Source organism: Drosophila willistoni (genome assembly GCF_018902025.1).
Source record: "Drosophila willistoni isolate 14030-0811.24 chromosome 2L unlocalized genomic scaffold, UCI_dwil_1.1 Seg168, whole genome shotgun sequence".
Lineage (NCBI taxonomy): Eukaryota > Metazoa > Arthropoda > Insecta > Diptera > Drosophilidae > Drosophila > Drosophila willistoni.
The window spans coordinates 9128963-9150405 of NW_025814047.1; the positions used below are offsets into that span (position 1 = coordinate 9128963).

General features: G+C 40.3%; 4 protein-coding genes and 1 long non-coding RNA gene across 5 annotated transcripts; 4 read left to right on the forward strand and 1 right to left on the reverse strand.

The window, feature by feature from the left end:
- The first annotated feature begins 3 nt into the window (after nt 1-3).
- LOC6652524 (glutamate-rich WD repeat-containing protein 1) lies at nt 4-1551 on the forward strand. The gene has a single exon (XM_002074672.4). The coding sequence runs from the start codon at nt 94-96 to the stop codon at nt 1465-1467; it is 1374 nt and encodes a 457-aa protein (XP_002074708.1). The 5' UTR covers nt 4-93; the 3' UTR covers nt 1468-1551.
- On the reverse strand, nt 1543-10775 carry LOC6652522 (mismatch repair endonuclease PMS2). The gene is made up of 7 exons (XM_002074670.4): nt 10361-10775; nt 10163-10306; nt 9543-10102; nt 8900-9491; nt 8113-8835; nt 7788-8041; nt 1543-1686 (listed from the first exon to the last, which is right to left on the reverse strand). Exons 1-7 carry the CDS (start codon nt 10617-10619, stop codon nt 1591-1593), a joined length of 2628 nt encoding a protein of 875 aa, XP_002074706.1. The 5' UTR covers nt 10620-10775; the 3' UTR covers nt 1543-1590.
- On the forward strand, nt 1739-3596 carry LOC6652523 (solute carrier family 2, facilitated glucose transporter member 3). Its single transcript, XM_002074671.4, has 4 exons — nt 1739-1935; nt 1993-2859; nt 2915-3127; nt 3189-3596. The coding sequence occupies exons 1-4, from the start codon at nt 1840-1842 to the stop codon at nt 3567-3569; spliced, it is 1557 nt and encodes a 518-aa protein (XP_002074707.2). The 5' UTR covers nt 1739-1839; the 3' UTR covers nt 3570-3596.
- LOC26529460 (solute carrier family 2, facilitated glucose transporter member 1) lies at nt 3657-5400 on the forward strand. Its single transcript, XM_015176531.3, has 4 exons — nt 3657-3863; nt 3940-4902; nt 4963-5065; nt 5121-5400. The coding sequence occupies exons 1-4, from the start codon at nt 3696-3698 to the stop codon at nt 5375-5377; spliced, it is 1491 nt and encodes a 496-aa protein (XP_015032017.1). The 5' UTR covers nt 3657-3695; the 3' UTR covers nt 5378-5400.
- LOC124459953 lies at nt 5681-6681 on the forward strand. The gene is made up of 3 exons (XR_006953910.1): nt 5681-5810; nt 5994-6176; nt 6237-6681. It is a non-coding gene; the product is annotated as an uncharacterized LOC124459953 (long non-coding RNA).
- Nucleotides 10776-21443: the final 10668 nt, after the last annotated feature.

The following is a 21443-nucleotide window of genomic DNA, read 5'->3' on the forward strand; positions in this document are numbered from 1 at the left end:
GATAGACCCGTTGATACTATCGGTAGTACCTCGCACGTGCTGTTTCAAAACAATAAATTTTGCACGAATTTAGGTCTGCAATAGTAAATCAATATGGATACGAATGAGGGAAACGATGAGCTGACCATGGAAGTAATAGAGCCTGAAGATGCCGAGAGTGACATGGAACCGGAGAGCGATGATGAGGGTGAATCCAAACAAGTCAAAGAAGTATATCTACCGGGTCAAAAACTTGCCGAAGATGAAGAATTGGTATGTGATGAAAGCGCATATGTGATGCTTCATCAAGCCTCGACAGGTGCCCCATGTCTGAGCTTTGACATCATACCAGATGAATTAGGCAAGGGAAGGGAATCGTTTCCCTTGACCGCTTACATAGTGGCTGGAACCCAGGCGGCTCGTACCCATGTTAATAATCTGATTGTCATGAAGATGAGTAATTTGCACAAGACACAGGAAGATGATGACGACGACGAGGATGAAGAGGAGCTGGAGGACGATCAAGACGAAGTGGCCAACAAGGAGGAGCTGAAAAAACCCCAGATGACATGTGCTCTTATAAAGCACCAAGGCTGCGTTAACAGAGTACGAGCCCGCCGTTTGGGCAACACTGTCTTTGCCGCCTCTTGGAGCGAATTGGGACGCGTGAATATCTGGAATCTTACGCAGCCGCTACAGGCTGTGGAAGATGCCCAATTGTTGAAACAATACGAACAGAGCGAGGCACTGCGTCCCGCCTTCACATTCAGTGGGCATCAGCAAGAGGGTTACGCCGTTGATTGGAGTTCCTGCGCCGACGGTGTTTTGGCAACCGGCGACTGCCGCCGCGATATCCATATCTGGAGCCCGTTGGAAGATGGCACCAGCTGGAAAGTGGATCAGCGTCCACTGGTTGGCCACACACAGTCTGTCGAGGATTTGCAGTGGAGTCCCAATGAGCGTAGTGTGCTGGCCTCTTGTTCTGTGGACAAAAGCATACGTATCTGGGATTGCCGGGCGGCTCCCCAAAAGGCCTGCATGTTGACCTGTGCGGATGCCCATGAGAGTGACATCAATGTAATTTCATGGAATCACACGGAACCATTTATAGCTAGTGGTGGCGATGATGGATACTTGCACATATGGGATCTCAGACAATTCCAGAGTCAAAAACCGATTGCTACATTCAAGCACCATACGGACCACATAACCACAGTAGAATGGAGTCCCAGTGAGGCCACCGTCTTGGCCTCAGGTGGTGATGACGATCAGATAGCCCTGTGGGATTTGGCGGTGGAGAAGGATGCCGATCAAGAGCAGGCCAACACTGGTAACGAAGATGACCTCAACAAACTGCCGCCGCAGCTGCTATTCATCCATCAGGGGCAGAAGGAGATTAAAGAGTTGCACTGGCATGCCCAAATGCCGGGCGTTCTGCTATCGACGGCCCACAGCGGTTTCAATATCTTCCGCACTATCAGTGTCTAAATAACGAGATGATAATGGGCAGATGCACGTGTGTAGGCGTGCCCCCCTTACCTTAAGCTAAATAAAAGTAAACTCTTTGTTAAATACTTTTTTATTGTGGGGGATTTCATTTTCGTGGAGCTTCTACTTTTGCTCATCTGGTTGTGGTTCCTCATCCTCATCCATCAGCATCGTGACATTGATTAGATGACGCATGGTGGGGCGACCGTGCGGGCAATTCTGTAAAGAGAGAGAGAGATACAATTGAAAGAGAATGATATAAAATCTAACATTTTGACATTGGTAGCGGTTATTCCCGGTTAATCCCGAGATGATATACAACCGCGGCAGCCGCACACACAAAAAGACGTTCCGATTCGCCTCCTTACAGCTATGGAGAGGCCACCAAAAGCAAGCAACACACTCGACGACCAAGCATTGTTTCTTGGGGAGGCACCACTGATGGCACATTACAAACAGAAGCAACAGGTGAGACCCAGAATCCCATTCAGGAATATTGCATCCTAGACCGGACTCTTTCTATAGGAGCAGCCCAAATGGAGCTGGCATTTGAATTTGGCGGGCTTTGGCTCAACTATTGGCGCTGCCGTCCCAGTTGGTTACTGCACAGGAGTGATGAACAGTCCAGCTGTGCACATGCGAACATGGTGCAACGAGACATTGATTTCGCGTTATGATCTCCATCTGACCCCATCGAGCATGGAGCTACTGTGGTCGGCGGCCGTTTCGCTTTTCCTAGTGGGCGGAGCATTAGGTTCTGTAACAGGTGCTTCGATGGCCACCAGATTTGGTCGCCGTGGATGCTTCTATATTTGTGGCATCCTGTTAGCCATCGGCTCTATATGTTTCTATGCCTGTCGCATGCTCAGCTCTGTCGAATTGCTCCTCCTTGGCCGCTTACTAGTTGGCCTGGCGGGTGGCCTCATCACAGCGTTCATGCCCATGTATCATAGTGAGTTGGCGGCTCTGCAGCAGAGGAGTACTCTGGCGCCGCTGTGTCCCATGGGTTTCACTGTGGGCGTGGTCATTGCCCAAATCTGTAGTCTGCAAACGGTGTTTGGTAGTTCGGAGGATTGGCACATCGCTCTGTCCTGCTATGGTCTATTGGTGATCATTTGCTATGCCCCACTCCATTACTATCCAGAGAGTCCTAAATGGCTGTATATTGTGAAAGGACGAAAGGAACAGGCACAGCTCCAATTGCAAAAGCTGCGTGGCTACTCTGCGGGCAGTCCAGCATTGCAGGCGGAACTGGATGACATGGAGATGGAGGCCACATCCAAAGACACGGCCAGTGGTTTCTTGGAAGTCTTGAGAAATCCTCGACTCCGGCTGCCATTGATCATAACCTGCGCGTTTTTGGGTGGACAACAACTATCGGGTATCAATGCGGTCAGTAGATAGACGAATAATTTATGTCCAGTTCTGATTATTTGGCCTGCTTTAGATTTTCTACTACTCCGTGTCCATTTTCCGGAAGGCAGGCTTGTCCACTCAAGCCTCGGAGTGGGCCAATTTGGGAGCTGGTTGCCTCAATCTGTTTACCTCCTTACTGGGCCCAGTGCTAATGGAGCGAGTCAACCGAAGGCCACTGATGCTCTTCTCCACATTTTTCTGCACCATTTTCCTCTTTCTGTTTGCCATGATGCTGCAGTTCATAGTAAGTGAAACGAGGAGCGCTTGATGAAGGCAAGTCTAATGGGTTCTATTGTAACTTCCAGGATAGCTTCAGCTGGTTTGCCATGGGCTGCATTGCCTGCATCTTTCTATACATATTCTTCTTCCAATTCGGCCTGGGCCCCATGCCCTTTTTCATAGGAGCCGAACTCTTTGAGGTTGCTCCCCGTCCAGCTGCCATGGCCATGGGCAGTGTCGTCTATTGGATGTGCAATCTAATCATTGGAATGGCATTTCCCACGCTACAAAACGCCTGGGGAGCGTTGGTCTTTCTGCCCTTCTCGATTACCTGTTTGCTACTGTTTGGATTGACGAAATGGTACTTGCCCGAGACCCGTGGCCGCGATCCATCCGATGTGGCTCCGCTGGTAGCAAGTGGCTTTAAATCAAAAGTTTCAGCAGCAGTCGTATCCACCCAATCTTAATGTCTAATAAATAAATGTCCAAAAGAGCTTACCCTCTCATAAATCCAAAAAAAAAAAAAAAAAAACCAAAAACCCAGTCTTCTTTGGCGCTGTCACTTGCTGTCTCCAGACAGTTTTTTCTATGCTATGGAGGCAGAAAGTGCGGGTTTTTTAATGGAATTAAAGTCAAGGAATGAACCAACCAACAGAGCCACTCGGTGGACCCCGCTCTTGGTTTGGAGCGCCATCGGCAGCACTGTTGGCTCGGCTGTTCCCTGTGGCTACTGCATGGGAGTGATAAACGCCCCGGCTGTGGTAAGACACCACACAATCAGAACAGAATCTTTAATCAGAGTCCTTATCGCAACGTTTTTGTTTTGTTTTTGACCAGCACATGCGCTCTTGGTGCCAGCAAACGTTGCTGGAAAACTATGGCCTCTCGCTGTCCGATGCCACATTGGATACGTTGTGGGCATTGATTGTGGCCATCTATTTGATTGGTGGCGTCTTAGGATCAGCCTGCGCTGGATGGGCGGCGAATCGTTTTGGCAGACGAGGCTGCTTTCTGCTCAGTGGGGTCCTGCTGCTTCTGGGTTCCTTTATGTTCGTCAGTTGCCGCTGGCTGCGTTCGGTCGAACTCCTATTAATTGGCCGCATTGTGGTGGGTCTGGGCGGTGGCCTGGTCAGCACCTGCCTGCCCATGTATCACAGTGAGATTGCATCTATTTCGCAGAGAGGAACTCTGGGAGTTGGCTGTGCTGTTGGCTTCTCGGTTGGCCTCGTCGTTTCGCAGATTTTCACATTGCAGTCTGTGTTCGGTGGAGAGGAGACTTGGCATTACGGCTTGAGTTCCTACATTATTTTTATGGCCATATGCTATGCCCCATTCTGCTACTACGCCGAGAGTCCCAAGTGGTTGTATATAGTGAAGCAAAGGCGTGACGAAGCTCGTCAAATGTTAATCCATTTGCGGGGCACGGGTTATGGGATTGATCAGGAAATAGATGCTATGGCCGCAGAGGCCTCTGATAAGGTCACCACTAGAGGCCTGGCCGATGTGGTGACCGATCCAAAGTTGATGCTGCCTCTGTTACTTTTATGCTCCTATCAAGGCGGCCAACAACTTTCCGGTTGCTCCGCCATCTTCTATTACTCCGTTTCCATTTTCCGAAACGGAGGTCTGTCTTCAAGTACCGCTGCCGTGATGTCCCTCTGTGCCGGGAATGTAAATTTGGCCGTCTCGCTAATGAGTCCCCTACTGATGACCAAGTTTAATAGGCGCACCCTAATGCTGATGTCCTCAGGATTCTGTGGTCTCGTCATGTTCTCCTTTGCATGGATGGTGGAATACACGGTAAATTTCTTGGATAACCTTCTTAAGTGTTCTCTCTTCCATACCTTTTCTTATTTAAAGGAGCAAGTTCCCTGGTTCTCGTATGGCACAATGGCATGCATTTTTCTATACCTCATTGCGTTTCAACTGGCGTTGGGTCCAATGCCCTCGTTCATTGGTGCAGGTCTGCCCTATGATCTAATCTTTAATGGCTTTAATCCCAGCTAATCTCTTTACAGAGCTGTTCGAGGTTCCGTCTCGCTCCGTGGCCCTATCTATTGGCAATCAAGTGGGCTGGGGTTGCAATTTTTTGGTGGGCTTCCTCTTTCCTTCTATGCACTCCTGGCTAGGCTCGTGGATTTTCCTAGTCTTCTCCACGTTTGGTGGGCTAGTCTTTGTGCTGACTAAGCTGTACTTGCCGGAGACGCGCGGGGTTGAGGTCACAACAGTCGCCGAATTAGTTTCAAAGGGTTTTAGGAGCAAGGTTATTAAATAAAGAATTAACTAATGTTAAACTTATGATTTGATTTCGATGGATTTGCATGTTTCAGTATTTTTCCGTTCTACACTAGTTAGTGTTAGCTAGCAAACCCGTAAATCATTGCTTAATAAGAAGTCTCTACTTAACTATGAATCCCTTTAAGATAGACTAGATAAGCTAATCTTGGCGTACGAGACAGGAAAATGACGTTGAAAATGCATTTATCTAACAGAAAAATGTGTTCATTTTTTAATGACAGCTATAAATAGAGATTATGGAGTAGCCCATTCAAATTCTGTCCAAGTGAAGGAGCTGGGGTTGAGATTTGGTTTTTATGCTTATCACATTATTTTAGGCAAACTGACAATCTCAATTCTCTGCCTCTCTCTTATCGGAGATATCCGAGCACAAAATAGTCAACTGGGACTCGTGTTGCCTCAACACTCAGGTATGTAAATGCTACTAATAATTTTTAATTTTTGAATTCAATTTAAGTTTTTTTTGAATAGATAATTCGCGCTTATCCTTATTCCTGTTTAATTTTTTTGTTATTTTAATTTATTTGTTTATTTTAATTGTAAAGATTTTTTTTATTATAATAAGTTAAAGTATTTTATTGTGGTTTTAACAGGCCCGGACTGCATACATGCATGCTTGAAAAATTTGTCGAGGCGAATGAAAGGTACACATTTTTAGGTTTTACATCAAGTATGATCGCTTATGTGAATAAAACAAAAACGACTTCTTACAAACAAACAAACAATTTTATTTGCCTATCTTTTTTCAACAATGCACTTTTGAAGTAAATTGCTCTGTAAGTATAAGGCTTTAATAATGCGTTCATTTTCAATTTGATTCAAGTTTTTTTTTTCAGCTGCCATAAGCAAGAAAGTTTCTAAAATTTTGAAAACAATGTCTAAAGTTCCAGTAGCTTACAGGGCTTCTGAATTCCAGGGGCCCCAGCGTCCATCAGTTTATGACGTTTAAAAAATGATTCGTACTGAGAACCTCGTTTGAAGGGCCCCTAGAGGCTGACTGGTATATTGCTACATTCAATTTCGGTTTTTCAAGAAAATTTTTCTATACTTCATTCGTTTTAAAGAGCCCCAGTCTTTTCCAGTCTTACAGAGCCAGTGAACGACAGGGGCCCCAGCGCCCATCGATTTATTATGGTAAAAAATGATTCTTACTGGAAACCTCGTATAGAAGGGCCATAGTGATTAAAAACTGCTACTCTACCACATGAAATTTCATCAAAAGGGGCCCCCTACCTTGAGGGCCCACCGGGCATTTGCCCGGTTGCCCGGTGGGCCAGTCCGGGCTTGGGTGATAATAAAATTTAATAAACTTTTAATATTAAAACCATTATTTTTTGGGGGCCATTTGCAAAAATGAGAGCATCTTCCAATAGGGTGATTTCTTTTGCGCCACCTTGTATATGTATACATATGTATGCTTGAATGATAGCTGTATGATATAGTAATACGTAGTTTTTCCGACTCAAATAATTTTTTAAACCTATCGTTTCTGCATGAGCTAGTCTATAATATCGTTAAAGAAATTTGGCACAATCATTAACAGGTAAATTAAACCGAATATCAATATTTATAAGACAATCGCTCAGAAAAAACGAAGTTATTGATCAACGGTTTTTGGCCGATCGTTCCATGGTATATCGAAGTGTCCAAAATTTTAGCACTGCAGCTTATGCCAAGACATACGAACGGAAATGGCTATATGAACTCGTCTCGTCGTGCTTTAAATGTTTTCTGACAAAAATTAAGATAACCTTTTTTCGATTTTTTGACAAAATAAGTTAAACAAATTCTTGCGTTGCTAAAACTAAAAAGCTTGGCCATCAAGAAAAATTGTAAACGACATAAGTTTTTTCTTCTGTGGAAGGGTCAGTCCCTAATCAAGTTTAAGACTTTCCAGTTCATCATAAATATTGTATTTGATATAATATAAAAATTTCACGATTTAGTGAATTATTTTGAAAAATACGAATTACATATAATTTGCCTAACGCATCGAGGGATTTAATTCAGTTAACACCGAATAAAATGAAGTCATTGTAAGACAAAAATTTGTTTCCGGGGGGAAAACACATGATATTTGGGATACTGCAAATTTGATACGTCTAATTGTAAGTTTATCGAGCAAACACGACCTGCCATCAGATCGTGCTGCCTTATCTCATATTTCGACCACCTTTTCCCACAGTCGGAGACGCTTCTCTCATTCTAAAGTATATAATTTCAACCTTTAATGACATGAATTTTGACGAATCAGTCGAGGAAAGTGATTTGCCGTTCCCGACAATACAATTGGCATGATATATGTACATTATAAATAAATATTTACAATGAGGTATGAGGCACTCGTTAATTTACTTGGGCATCTGGTTTATATTCTAAGGACTCACCCATGGCTGTTCTATTTCACCCATTTGTGTGATGAGTCTTTTCATAGTTGTCTTTCGGTTGAGAGCTTTTCCAATCATTACAGATTTGCGGCAAGCACGCGAAGCAAACATTGCTCGAATGCGGGAGGGTCTACATATAGTTCCCTCCGGTGCATCCTGCAGCATGAAAATCAGCTCATCAATGTCTTCCTTTCCGAATTCCCAATTGCGGCTATAAGGTTTACCCAGCAGACGGACCTTTTTAGTAGCTGGAGCTGAACAGTCGAAAAAATTACAGATTTCATTCCCTTAATCAATAAGTATTAATAAATTATTAATTTCGTACCCTCTGCATCGATTTGAAACTTAAAGCCGTTCTTTTCAAACACGGGCAGATGATCCATCAATACCATCTCGTTTATAGCCGTCAGTTCCAAAGGTTGGGGCACGGCTAAACGTTGGTACTCCAATTGGGTGCATTTTTGTAAAGTCTCGAAGTTATACTTCTCATCTGCTGCATGCTGATCCACAATAAAAAGATCATCTTCTAATTTAACAATGATGAAACCCAAATTGAACTGCCCTATGATCTCCATACGAGCGAAATCCTCCTTAGCAATTTCCTTTTGAAGTTCGGCCTCAGCCTTAACGTTTTGGGTTGGATTAATTTCAGTTTTGAATCGTAGGCGCTGTAACTTGGCGCGAGCTCTATTTGTTGATTGTCGTAGCTCTTGGGCCTTTAACCTAGCGGCAATTTCCTCCAGCGATGTGCACAATTCCCCGCTGCACACATTGAGGGCAGACGTTTCATCCTCATCCGCACTGTTCCCATCAAATTCAATGCGTTTGGGCATTTCAATGTGGTCCTCATCTTGATCATCTACAGCTTTCGATGAATCTGTGGAGATTTCATTTGGTTTGCTCTTCAAAGGATTCTCTGGTTGGACGAGTTCCTTTGCCTTGGCATTGGGTTTTATCGACGGCTTTGATTCGGCTATAGATAGTCGAGTTTTTATGGGAGTCAAAACCTTGCAATCAATGCGGGATGGCTGCGTCACCTCATCATAGGCTGCAACAAATCGGAATAAAGGATATACAATGAATCTAATTCTATCTATCGATAATCAAATTACCCAAGGATTCGGTTTGAATCTGTTTTAGATTGAGAAAACTCTCATTTAACTTGGATTGTTCCTCCGCCTGGTCTCCTTCATCAGTTGCATTGAAACTTTTTGCGTTCTCTTTGGGTAGCTCTTGGCTAAGAAAGCTTTGAATCTTTTGCAACTTCATGGAGCGGGCTGCAATTTCATCGGTTTCAGAACAACGACGCTTAACCGACGATTTTGGAGCTGTGCCTTTGGTGTCGCCAGTGCGTCGCCATTGGGTAAGCACATCCATAAATCGCTGCGAAGAGGTAGCGGGAACTTCCTCAATATCCGTGCTAGTGTCATCTAGCTGAGATTCTTCTTTGGCTGGTTTTGGGTCCAGCATGCTGACGAGAGTTGTGTTTTGCATTTGGAATGTGGATGGCATAGAGCCAAATGTGTTTAGCAAAGACTTTTTGAGTGCCAATATTAAGATTTTCTCATTGTTAAGCAAAAGTTGACGCTTATCTGGAGTTAGATTCACATCCACATCCGCACGGGCAGTCACAACGTTTAGGTAAATAAATGGCTGTTGTTGCGCATTGAAACGATGGTAGACATCATTCATGACCTTGGATATCTAATGAAAGTACTTTAAATGAGCTCAAAGTTTCGATGGCTGAATACTCACATTTTTAGGATCACATGGACGAGAGTTGACAAAGAAAAACTGACGATCCCGCGTGGAACGGCCTGCTCCATGACGACAGCTGGATATAAAGCCTTCCAGTTGAAATTCATTGCGATTTAACTGCTCCACATCCTGAGCAGTGAACTGAGTTGTTGTAGTATCGCCTGATGATTCCAATTCATTCCTTAAGTCTGCCTCACTCAGTTCACCCTTCTCAAAAGGCGACTTAAGTGTCACCAGATCGGCTGCTTGACGTTGTCCAAACACCGCCGAAATATTGGCCAACACGTCGTCTACCCCATGCGTTTGGAGAACTACAGATTTGACTCCCTTGGCCGTTTGATTGCTACATATCAGGCGAACGCCCTTGGAGACCAGGCAATAGGCTTGTAAGATTTGGCACGTTTTATTGAATTCCTTTTTGATGTTGCGGGTAAAATCCCGTCGACGCACCGGTAGTGTGGAAAACAAATTGGAAAGGATGACAGTGGTGCCGATTCCACGGGCACAGGGCAATCTCTTTTTAATCTTGCCTTCGTGATCGAGTTCAATTTTCACAGCTGTATGAAGAAGGCAAAATAAAAAGCTTTACAACAAACGATGTCCATTCCAGGACTTACCCACATCAGTGGACTTGTGACGGGTTTGTATGGTCATATCGGAAAGGGCACATAGAGAGCTCAATGCCTCACCACGAAATCCAAACGTTTCCACTTCCAATAGGTCAATGAATTCGCGTATTTTGGAGGTGTGATACTTGGCAGCTGTAGAAAAGAATTAAAAATTTTATTCGGTCCTTGCCACACTTAATTACATACTCATTGCCTCTAGATTCGTCTCCTCTACTCCACTGCCATTGTCGCTGACCTCCACACCCTGCAGGCCCTGATCCTTGAGCCTAATCTCTACGAGTGTGGCTCCTGCATCTATAGAATTTTCAACCAACTCCTTTACGGCCACAGCTAAACTGAGAACAACCTGGCCGGAGCATATTTTGTGAACTGTATCCTTAGCTATGGCTTTTATTTCTCCCGATGGCGCTGAAGTGGGCTGGGCAGAGTTATCATCTTCATCCATTTTGTTTGTCCTTTAGTAAATGTGCTCAAACAAAACAAAAGTTTCTTTCCTTGTTGCGTGTTAAGTTACTTTTGAACAAATTTTGCTAGAAGTTTTCATTTTCCTTCTCGTGTAGAACAGGATAATGCCAGAACAGCTGATCCCCTGTTGATTGCTTATCGTGAGTCACGAGTAACCTTATACTGGGATCTTATTACTTATACTGGTTTTTTCCCTTATACTGGTTTTAGAGTGACAACAACAAAAGCGAAATTCTCTTCGATCTCTTTATGCATTGTTTAATAATTATTGGATGAAATTAGTTTTTGACAATATTTTCGAAAATCTGTTCAATATCCATAACATTCCTGATCCCATCTTCCCTACTTAGAACCGCTGTGCTCTGTATATGTCCGTTACGGTCATGGGACAATAGATTGATGTTCTAATGGTTTGTGCTCCCAGCTTGGATCTAGTGCTCCTCAAACTGTGGATTGCTTTCGCAAAGCGAACATTTTGATTCAACAGGTAGCTTTGGAAGCCTATCACAGTGTATTCCTTGATAAGAATGGTAATCTCTACCCTATGTGCCATTAATAAGGCTGAGGATTGGGCAATGGTAAAAAAAGCAGCTTGCCAGCTTTTAATCGTGTAAAATCATCCATCATCATTCAAGATGACTGTCAATTGGATCAATTCGTTTCTGACTTAGCGTTCAATGAGTTTTGTCTGCTTCAAAGTAACTGAATCAATTCAAAGAAGAGAATGCCTGGGATGCAAATAAATGTACAAACGGAATAACGTCGACTAATCTTTTCGGGATAATTGTGGAACTATAGTCAAGGGAAATTATGAGGCATCGAATCTCCTATCAAGGAAACAATTTAGTAACTGGCCGAGAAATTGGCCAACAGTGGGATACTTCCCAAGGATAAAGTTTGTCGATTCAACAAAGCCAAAAAAGAATATGTTGAGATTGACCGTCCCTTTGCGGGTGCACAATACAATAGGTATATGGGAGGCGTTGATTTAATTGACAGCGTAATTGGAAGATACAAAATTTTACCAAGAAGTGGTTGGTTCGTATTTTTCACCATCTACTAGAATTGGTTGTCAGCAATGCCAGGCTTTTATATAAACGCGTTCGCCAGGATGTATTACGCATTAAACTTTGTCGTTCTTCCGACTTTCGGCTAAATATTGTCGATATTGAGATTCTAACGAAGCTTGAAACCTAATCAAATGGTGCGGCAGGATGAAGTTGGACATTTGCCTATCTAGGCAAAAAAGCGAAAAGGGTACAATTACCCAAACTGCACATGATTTTCAAAAGTAATGTGCGAGAAATAAATAATAAATAAATAAATTGTTTTTAAAACGTTCATCATAATTCAACCAAAAATTTATGTTAAATAGTTTAAAAACATCCACATAAAGAAAAAAAACTCCCTTAGAATTGTACGCATTTTTTTTCACCCAACACATGTTTGATGCATTCATGCAACAAATCCTTAATTCCTCATAAAATTATAAATCCAAAATTTGGAAAATTAAAAAATTGTGTATTTTTTATTTTAACTTTTAATGTATGTAACAGGCAGAAGGAAGCTTTTCCGACCCCATAAAGTATATATATTCATGATCAGGATCAAGTCTTGTCCGTCTGTCCGTATGAGCACCTAGATCTCGGAGACTGTAGAGCTAGAGGCACCAAATTTATTGTGGACTCGTGTAGAGTTATCAAGTTTATTTTAAATTTTTGCTCCGCCCCCGCAATTTAAAAAAAGCGTTTATCTTAAAAACTATTCTAGCTAGAGGCAAAATATTTGGCATATATATTTTCTTAGTAAATGCGCTCATTTTGTTTGTGTAAAGATTTTGCCACGCCCCTTTCCGCCCCCGTAATATGAAAAAACTCGATTATCTCCCGTAATTTTCTACCTTGTGCAATCAAATTTGGCACACTTAAATTTGATACTAATGTACAGCAAAATACCAAATTTGATCAAAATCGGACAAAAAACAGTCGAGCTATGCATATAAACGTTTTTCCATAAAGCAAGAGTTGGCCGTTCGCTGGTGGGGGCGCTAGGGTGCTCGTATGATTGAGTGAGCGTGATACTAAGATATGCTTGTAAAAAGCATGTGAAAATGCATTTGTTTAATAAATTTGAAATGTTTGCTTTACTGGTGTATGGTATACCTAAGTCGGCGAGACGACTTACTTACTTCATTTCAATTGCACTTTTGATGTCCTCGTTCAACCATTCCTGCCATGCTGGGTTGCAGTTTTAATTTTTACTGATGTATGTACATATGTTGAACAAATGCACACTGGGCCAACTTGACAAATAATAGTCGAAAAGTCTTAAATTTTATTGAGGCAAATAATATTCAAAACATGCATCTCTCTTTTCGAAGTCAGCTTATTCATAAGATTTTTCAGCAATAAAATTGACAAGATATTTATATTTAGTTTATGAAAAATAAAAAACGTGGCGGGCAGTATAAATAAAAAACCAGAGGGCCGGGGCTAACTTCTACCGCGTCAAAGTTTGAATACCCTTGCAACTTTTTTGGTAACTCTTTCCTTACCTATAGCCATCAAAGTGGAAAAACGTTTTAGCTAAACAGGCTAATGTTTGCGTAAGAACGGCCTACAATCTTAGCATAGGAAATAACGAAGATATTGATCAAAGTTACTGTTTTCCACCGATCGTTCCTATGGGAGATATATGGTATAGTTACCCGATCTTTATCAAATTCGGCACAGTGATTAACAGATATATTAAAGTAACAAATTTTTAGTTTGAAAGCAATCGCGTTAAAAGTAACGAAGTTTTTGACAAAAGTCACTGTTTTCGAAAGATCGTTCGTATGTATGGGAGCTATATCATAGTCACCCGATCTTGATCAAATTTGGCATAGTCGTTTATAGGTGTAAGAAACTCACCAATGTTAGATTCCACGACAATACCTTAAAAAACCGAAGGTATTGAGAATGAAGTAAGTAAGTCGTCTCGCCGACTTGGGTATACCATACACCAGGTGAAACAAACATTTAAAATTTCGAAAACCAAATGTATGTCTACTAAATTGTTTTAACATGCCCTCATACCATATGCTATCTCGCTCACTCTACAAACACACGAGCACTCTAGCGCCGCCACTAGCCAACGGCCAATTCTGCCCTTATGGATCGCTTAGCAAAATACGTTCATACGTATATTTTGTATGTTTCTAGTCCGATTTCAATCAAATTTGGTAGTTTGATAGAAATAGATAAGATTTATTAGTCTGCCAAATTTGATCGCGATGGTCAAAAAATTGCAAGAGCCAATCGGTTTTTTCTAAATTATGGAGGCGGAAGTGGGTATTAAAATATATGTATTCTGCGCGCATACTAAGCCAATATACATACTAAATTTGGTGACATTAGCTTTGTTAGTTTTCGAGAAAATCAGTTTTGTTTAATTTTCGGGGGCGGAAATGGGCGTGGCAAAATTTTAAAATAGTCAATATCTGCGCGTCTATTAGGCTAGCTTACATACCAAATTTAATGTCGGTAGCTTTCATAGTTTTTAAAAAAATAAGAGTTATGTAAATTCCGGGGGCGGAAGGGGGCGTGGCAAAAAGTTGGAACAATTATTTTCTGCGCACTAACTAAACAAGTACATAACCCAAATTTGATGTCTCTATCTGCCATAATTTTTAAGAAAAACAGTTTTATGTAAATTCCGGGGCGGAAGGGGGCGTGGCAAAAATTTGAAACAAACTCGATAAGCGTACATACTACACGAGACTGCATACCAAATTTGGTGGCTCTAGCTCGTATAGTCTCCGAGATCTAGGTGTTCATACGGACGGACGGACATGGCTAGATCGACTTGGTTTTTGATCCTGATCAAGAATATATATACTTTGTGGGGTCAGAGATGCTTCCTTCTGCCTGTTACATACATTTTGGCGACTTTAATATACCATTTCACCCTATGGGTGTATGGTATAAAAATCACTGTTCGTGACTTTACCGGTTGTGTGGGAGCTATATGATATAGTGGTCCGATCCGGCTGAATCCGAACCTGTGCAGTATGCACAAGCCTACATGCAAAATTTTAGCTCTTTCGGTCTAGGATTTTGCGCTGATCCAGACGGACAGACGGACGAACATGGCTATTTGAGCTCGTCTCGTCGTGCTGATCAAGAATATGTAAACTTTACATGATTGGAGATGCTCCCTTCTATGCGTTGCACACTTCTAACCAAAATTAATATACCCTTTTTTCAAGAGTATAAACAGAAACTAAAAGGTACATAGATCGACGGCCAAATTCATTTATTTATGCATGTTAGGCATATTTAGGCATTTGAAACATTTACAATTTTCCTTCCCCCTCTTTAGAAAGATTCTTCTTCAAAGGCAGTTAACAGCGCATCTAGTTTGGATATCTGTTTATTAATAAGCAGCACTAACTGACGGATATCATTCAATCCTGGCACATTACTTCCTGCATTCTCCACGTCATTCCGCAGTTTTGGTTTTAGGGTCTCCAGCGCGGAATGAGCTTTTTTCAAATTTCGTCTGATTTCCAACTGCAAATTCCTAACGACTCGGGTTTCCCGTTTTCGCTTGGAATAGTCCCTATGTCTAATAAAAGCCCAGACGACGAGAATTAGCCAGAAAACCAGAAATATTGAAATAATGCCATTCTTTTCAATCTTAGCCAAATGATTTTGAATAAAATGAATAGCGGTATTCGACCAGATCTCCATTTGGTCCAAATAGTCCATACTCTTGTTCAAAATCCACATCAAGAAATTTTATACTTTTAAAATTGCAAGATTTAAAATTGTTTTTCAAGTTGTCTAAGTTGAACAAGAAAAATTGATTTAGTTAGATTAAGAAGTATTCAGTTCGGCTTACTTATGTTAAAAAACTTTTTGGTTTTCTAAATCTGAAAAAAAAAATTTTAAAAAACAAAAGAAATCTATATATTTATATTTATTATACACTGCGCGACAACCGATTAGCCCACCCAATGCATCCTACATTTGAAGCTTAATATCAGCCAATTGCGTGATGCTTTTGGGATGAATTTTGTGTCATTAGGACTTCACATATTTTTAAACAAAGAAAAATAATATTTAAGAGATTAACTTTGCTTTTTGTTTTTATACTAAGTACAAATGCAGAAGAATGATAGAAAAATATAAAGAGCATGATAGAGATTTACAGTTACTTGTTATTTAAATTTCCAATGAGAGGTAACAGGGTGTGCTAATCGGTTGTCGCGCAGTGTATATATATTATATTTATCTATATATATAAAAGAAAGTCGTGTTAGTTACAACACTTATAACTCGAGATCTGCTGAACCAATTTTCATTTTTGATTTGTTGTATTTGTCTCCACCCCGAATAGGAGAACACATCTTAAAAATAATAAATAATTGCCGGAAAACCCCTTAAAACAGTCAATTTCTTTTCCCTATACAAACGTTTTCTAACAGTCAATTTAAATAAAGTCAACTGTTGTTTTTATGTCATTGTAGTGCTCTGTAATATACAATGTGAAAACTAAAGGAAAAATTCGAATATTGTGTTTTGTGTAGTAACATAATAGAAATTCGAATATCGTGTTTTCTGCAGTGTTTAGTAACCCATATTATCAAACGAAACCCATTAGCAATCTAATCATTATGCCACGGCCTAGAAGATCTAATCTTTCCCGGCCAAGCCGTAATGCAATTAGGCAACAGAACATCGCGAATCAGTTATCCGATGAACAAGGAGAAATTACACGAGAAGAGCGCCGCGTTAGTATTCAACGAAGAGGAGCATTAATTCGTGCTTCTCAATCACGAGAGCAAAGTGAAGCAGCCCGTAAAAGAGCTCGGTTGGTAATGCAGAATCGTCGAGCGAACAACAGAAGGCAACAAATAGATAATTTGCGACGCAGAACAAGATATTTAGCTGATTTGAATCGAGCAGCGTTTCGATACGATTGCAATGCCTCCTAGCTTGCCTCCTAGTGTTTGCATTGGGCAAATGGACGTTGTTTGCGAGTATTGTGGTGCATTAAAGTTTTCCGGAGAAACGACTGGATTATGCTGCCTTAATGGTAAAGTGAAATTGCCAGTGTTGACTCCGCCACATGAGCCATTCTATTCATTGCTTTGTGGCGAAACACAAGAATCACGCCACTTTCTTGCAAATACTCGAAAATACAATAGTTGTTTCCAAATGACATTTGGGGCAGACATTATCGAATACGGAGGATTTAATCCGACATTTAAGGTATTTATTTTTGTACTTACATAGAATGTAGTTAAAGAATAACATTTTTTATCTATTGGTATGTATTATATTTGCTAATACTGATCTCTACTCTCCCACAGAAAAAGTGTTTATAACCCAGTTAATACTGTCTGGTTTTTATTTTGTAGATATAAGGACAGATTCACCATCGAATTGGGTCATTACTACCTTTCGAAGATACACAGAATAACACCATGTTTTTCATACGGACAATTATACGTGGCATGCTCTCGAGTGGGTAAACCATTCAGTGTTAGCTAAAGATGGACTAACAAAAAATATTGTTCACGCTATAGCATTAAAATATTGATATTCTTTTAAGGGATAAATTATAATAATTGAAAAATAATGTTTTGCCTAGCTTTTTTTTATCTACACTAGAAATAAGTAGAAATTTATTTATATGGCAAAACAATGTTTGTCCTCAATGGACACCTAAACCACTTAACCGATTATAATAAAATTCGCACACCATGTGTAGTTCGATCTAACTTTGGATACAGGATAGTTTAAATCTCAAATTATAGTCGAAATTTTAATTTTTCAAAAGCGGGCACAGCGAAGCGTGGCAGGGTTTCTAGTTTGCTTTATGCAAAAAACTAATGTCATGTGTTTTTTTTTTCTTATCGAATATACGGGAAAATAAAGTGGAAAAGTATGTACATATTTAAAATTAGGGACAATGTTCCAACAAAACTCTATAATTACACAGGCCGACATGATTTTTGAAAATTTTAATTTGAGCTTTGCCAATAGTTAAAGTAAAGGAAATTTTGTTGTACATTTTTAACAGATTTTAGAATATCTTGAATGCGAGAATTTTAGAATATCGTGAAAGAGATTAAACAAAATTAAAAAACAAAAATCGTTTGAATTTCTATAACTTACTTTTGGGTTCAAGTTTAACTCAATTTACAACCATATCCAAAGCGTAAAAGAAATATCGGCCTGTGTTATGTATGTATATGTATGTATTTGACTTTATGCCAAATCTTTGGTGATTTCAGCCAGAGGGCAATTGTTATTATTTCAGAAAACTTTCCCAAAATTGAGAAAAAAAAAATTTAATTTATGTTTGTCAAAAATTTTTGTAAATACCCTTCAGTACCAAATGTCGCCGGGGACAAAATCGCCGCAAATTCCGAGCCACTGACGTCGGCAGAAAAAAATTCTGCCAGCGCATTTCATGGTGAGGTTAGCCGAAGGCACCCGAACGAGCTAATGTCGTCATTGTACATACATATATATATACATATTTCGCATTTGAAAAAAAAAATTGGAAGAAGTAAAGCATGATGATTTTTGTCTACGCCACTTCACTTCGTTCGTCAGTGCATTGTTGTTATTGTTTTTTCCAACTTCTGCGCGCGTCGATTTGTACTTTTCGTTTCTTTGTTCATTCGCGATTGAATTTCGTAGTGGCACAGTACTAAAGTACTACAGTAATAAAGGTAAGTGTTATTAAAATATTATGAAGTTTTTATTCCCTAATCAATTTTGTCCTTTTCAGAATTCATCCAAAATTCGACAAGTAAATTAAGCAAAACTATCAAAAACGTAAGAAAATGTAAATATAAATATGTATTTAAATTTAATTTAATATGTTAAAGAATAGAAATAAAGAAATTAAAAAAAATATAATATTTAATAAAAACTAATGCATGTTAAAAAAACACATCAAATCAAGTTTTTATTTATTTTTGGGAAAATGTGGGGATATTCCATCGACAATGTCGCCGCAAATTCGATTGTAAATCCGAGCTATGTATAATTTCGCTGGGACATTGCGTCGACATGTCGCCGCTAATTCTATTGAAAAAACCACCACAATTTGCTGGGACATTCCGGCGAAATGTCGCCGCAAGTTCCGTTGAACATTCTTCGTCTTCAGCGGAATTTCCGTCGACATGTCGCCGAAAATTCGATAGAATGTCCGAGACACTAGGACACACAATGCTAAATGTCGCCGCAAATTTGTATGGCATGTCCCCTGAATGTCCGAGGCGACATCTGAGAAATCGCCTTGGATTTTTAGAGGAATTTGCGGCGACCGGTACTGAAGGGTATACATATGTATGTATGTATATATTTTTTTTGTGATCAAAATGCGATAAAACTGTGATCAAATTGTGAAAATATAAAAATCGAAATTCTAATCTACTAATTTGCTTGGAAAATTTCAGGCTTTTGTAATTTAAATTTAAGCTTATGCCAAAAAATATGAATCTGAATAAGAATGTTAGATTGCAATTTAGCAGCTTGGTCATTTGCAGAGGGCATTTTATATATGTATGTATGTATGTACATATGTATACATGTACCACGTGTAAAATTTTTTTTTTAGATTCTTGACTCTATGCCTGCCGCTCAGTATTTCGGCTCTTAAAATGAATTCGTGTTTTGTCGCTTTTTTATGAATTGACTCAATCATGATGAAATAACATAAGGTGGTCCCGTCGGAAAGAGACATACACTTAACGTATGCTTGCAATAAGTGCGAGTGAAAGGAATAGTATTCTGAGTGTCTATTGAGGGTGAGCGAGACGGTGATGTGAGTGAGCAAACGTGCACTGAAGTTAAGCACTCGGTAAGCTTCGGCTTTCGACGAGACCACCTTATGTTATTTCACCATGATACCGACCCATGGCAAAACGAGTGCTTTCGTATACCGACCAAAAGAACCGCCTTTTTTGTCTCTTTTTTATGAATTGACTCAATCATAACGCATACACCGACACTTTTGAATTGGAGACTTTTTGGTTCAAAGCCGATGTGACCGAACTTAGCGGTTAAATCAAAAGTGTCAGTGTATGCGTTGTGATTGAGTCAATTCATACAATATTTTCTACATGCAAATAAGAGCGAGTGAAACAGAAGATAATGGAATTTCTACTCACCCAAAAACATTCGATCCCTTTTAAAATGAGTTGTCGGTATTTTATGTTCGTGACCGCATTTTTCAATCACTTTAAACTTAACCATGGCATGCAACGGATGTGAACTAACACTCTTTAACTTCGTACAAGTATATAGCGGAGTTCCGGTATCATTGCTCAAAGGGAAGCAACTAGACTGGTCAAAATCCAGAGCTGCCAATTCCTCATCTAAGGGCAACAATTTCTTAAATGTGCCTGATTTGCCCAATTGTAGTGAACACATGGTGTAACCGATGTGTATGGTTTTTATATTTCCTTTTAACATGGAACCGCTGCGGGCCGGCGGCACGCGCTTAGCCCGATTGGGTAGTGAAAACAAATTGTACTGATAAACTCATTCATCAAATCATCCAAATTGAGCTTATCAACTGCTTCTGATTTAGTCTATTTTGCGCAGCTGATGATCTTAGATAATTTTTGATTCGACGCAAAACCGAGAAGCTCCTTTCATTAGAGCACGTTGATCCAGGAATCGTAATTATCAATCGAATGAATCGCACATATTCCGGAATAAGGTCCATATAACATTTGCGGCGCTATATACCCATCGAAGTGGTTGAGACGACGGCTGTAGGTCTGTATAACCGACCGTGCGTCTCTCCACATTCTTTCGATGTTTTGGGTATGTGCTTTTGTGTCGGGATCAACAAAGTTTTTTGAGTGGTATACGCTTTGATCCACGTACCCTTCATCTTCCAGACAGTTGTATGCCCTCCAACAATCCGACATAATGGTCGTTTTGGCTTTATGTAATTTTGAATTACCTCAAGCAGGGTTTTAGCGGTGCGGTTGGGGACAGCGACAGGGAAGCATCGCTGTGTTCCCCTTTCAACCCCACCGAAAACCCACGGGCTCTCAACAACTCTACCTCTGTTGTATTTCCGCTTCCCGAATTTTGCCTCGTCGATTTCAACGATTCGGCCTTCACCCCCCAGTGTTTCCATATCTTCTTCTACCATTCATATCTTCTTCTACCATTTTTAGGTATACCTCCCGAATAAATTTTTTCCATTGGACAATTGTCCTACTGGACATCCCATGCTCATCTTCATTGAACTGCTCTGCTCCATATTAGCCGCTACTAAAAGCTCTATAAGGTAGCAGAACTTTCCCAGACTTAATTTGGATTGCTCAAAAATCGTGTCTTTCCTAAAACTTTCCAAAAAATTTACACATGTTATAAATTTGCCGATGATTCTGTACGAATCGGTATTGACGTTGACATCGGAAATTAAAATCCTTGATCAATGTCGCTGGTTTACACCAGGAGGTACAATTTACTGTCCTTCAAAGTGCTTTATGAGCAAACAATAATTCATAGAACTCATCATCCGTCATTTTGATTTTTTTTTTTTAGTTTTCTATTTTTGGTTTTGGTTTTTTCTTTTTTAATTTTATTTTGAAATGAACTCTTTTTTGTTCTTTAATCAGTATTTTATGTCTTATTTTTAAGTAATATTTTTCATCTTTTTTTCGCTGTACTGGGTTGGAGAAGAAAAATGGAAATTAACAATACGGTTTAAGTTGCCCGCAAAAAAAAAACACTTCGAAATAGGCGCCAAAAAACAAGACAGTCTGGCAACGCCACAA

Bases quoted from the DNA above. Each gene is read 5' to 3' on its own strand.
- LOC6652524 (XM_002074672.4), top strand. From the start codon at position 94: ATGGATACGAATGAGGGAAACGATGAGCTGACCATGGAAGTAATAGAG.
- LOC6652523 (XM_002074671.4), top strand. From the start codon at position 1,840: ATGGAGAGGCCACCAAAAGCAAGCAACACACTCGACGACCAAGCATTG. The intron at 1,936-1,992 runs GTGAGACCCAGA...CTCTTTCTATAG, and splicing joins ATTACAAACAGAAGCAACAG to GAGCAGCCCAAATGGAGCTG. The intron at 3,128-3,188 runs GTAAGTGAAACG...TGTAACTTCCAG, and splicing joins CCATGATGCTGCAGTTCATA to GATAGCTTCAGCTGGTTTGC.
- LOC26529460 (XM_015176531.3), top strand. From the start codon at position 3,696: ATGGAGGCAGAAAGTGCGGGTTTTTTAATGGAATTAAAGTCAAGGAAT. The intron at 3,864-3,939 runs GTAAGACACCAC...GTTTTTGACCAG, and splicing joins TGATAAACGCCCCGGCTGTG to CACATGCGCTCTTGGTGCCA. The intron at 5,066-5,120 runs GTCTGCCCTATG...ATCTCTTTACAG, and splicing joins GCCCTCGTTCATTGGTGCAG to AGCTGTTCGAGGTTCCGTCT.
- LOC6652522 (XM_002074670.4), bottom strand. From the start codon at position 10,619: ATGGATGAAGATGATAACTCTGCCCAGCCCACTTCAGCGCCATCGGGA. The intron at 10,307-10,360 runs GTATGTAATTAA...TCTTTTCTACAG, and splicing joins GACGAATCTAGAGGCAATGA to CTGCCAAGTATCACACCTCC. The intron at 9,492-9,542 runs GTGAGTATTCAG...TACTTTCATTAG, and splicing joins GTCCATGTGATCCTAAAAAT to ATATCCAAGGTCATGAATGA.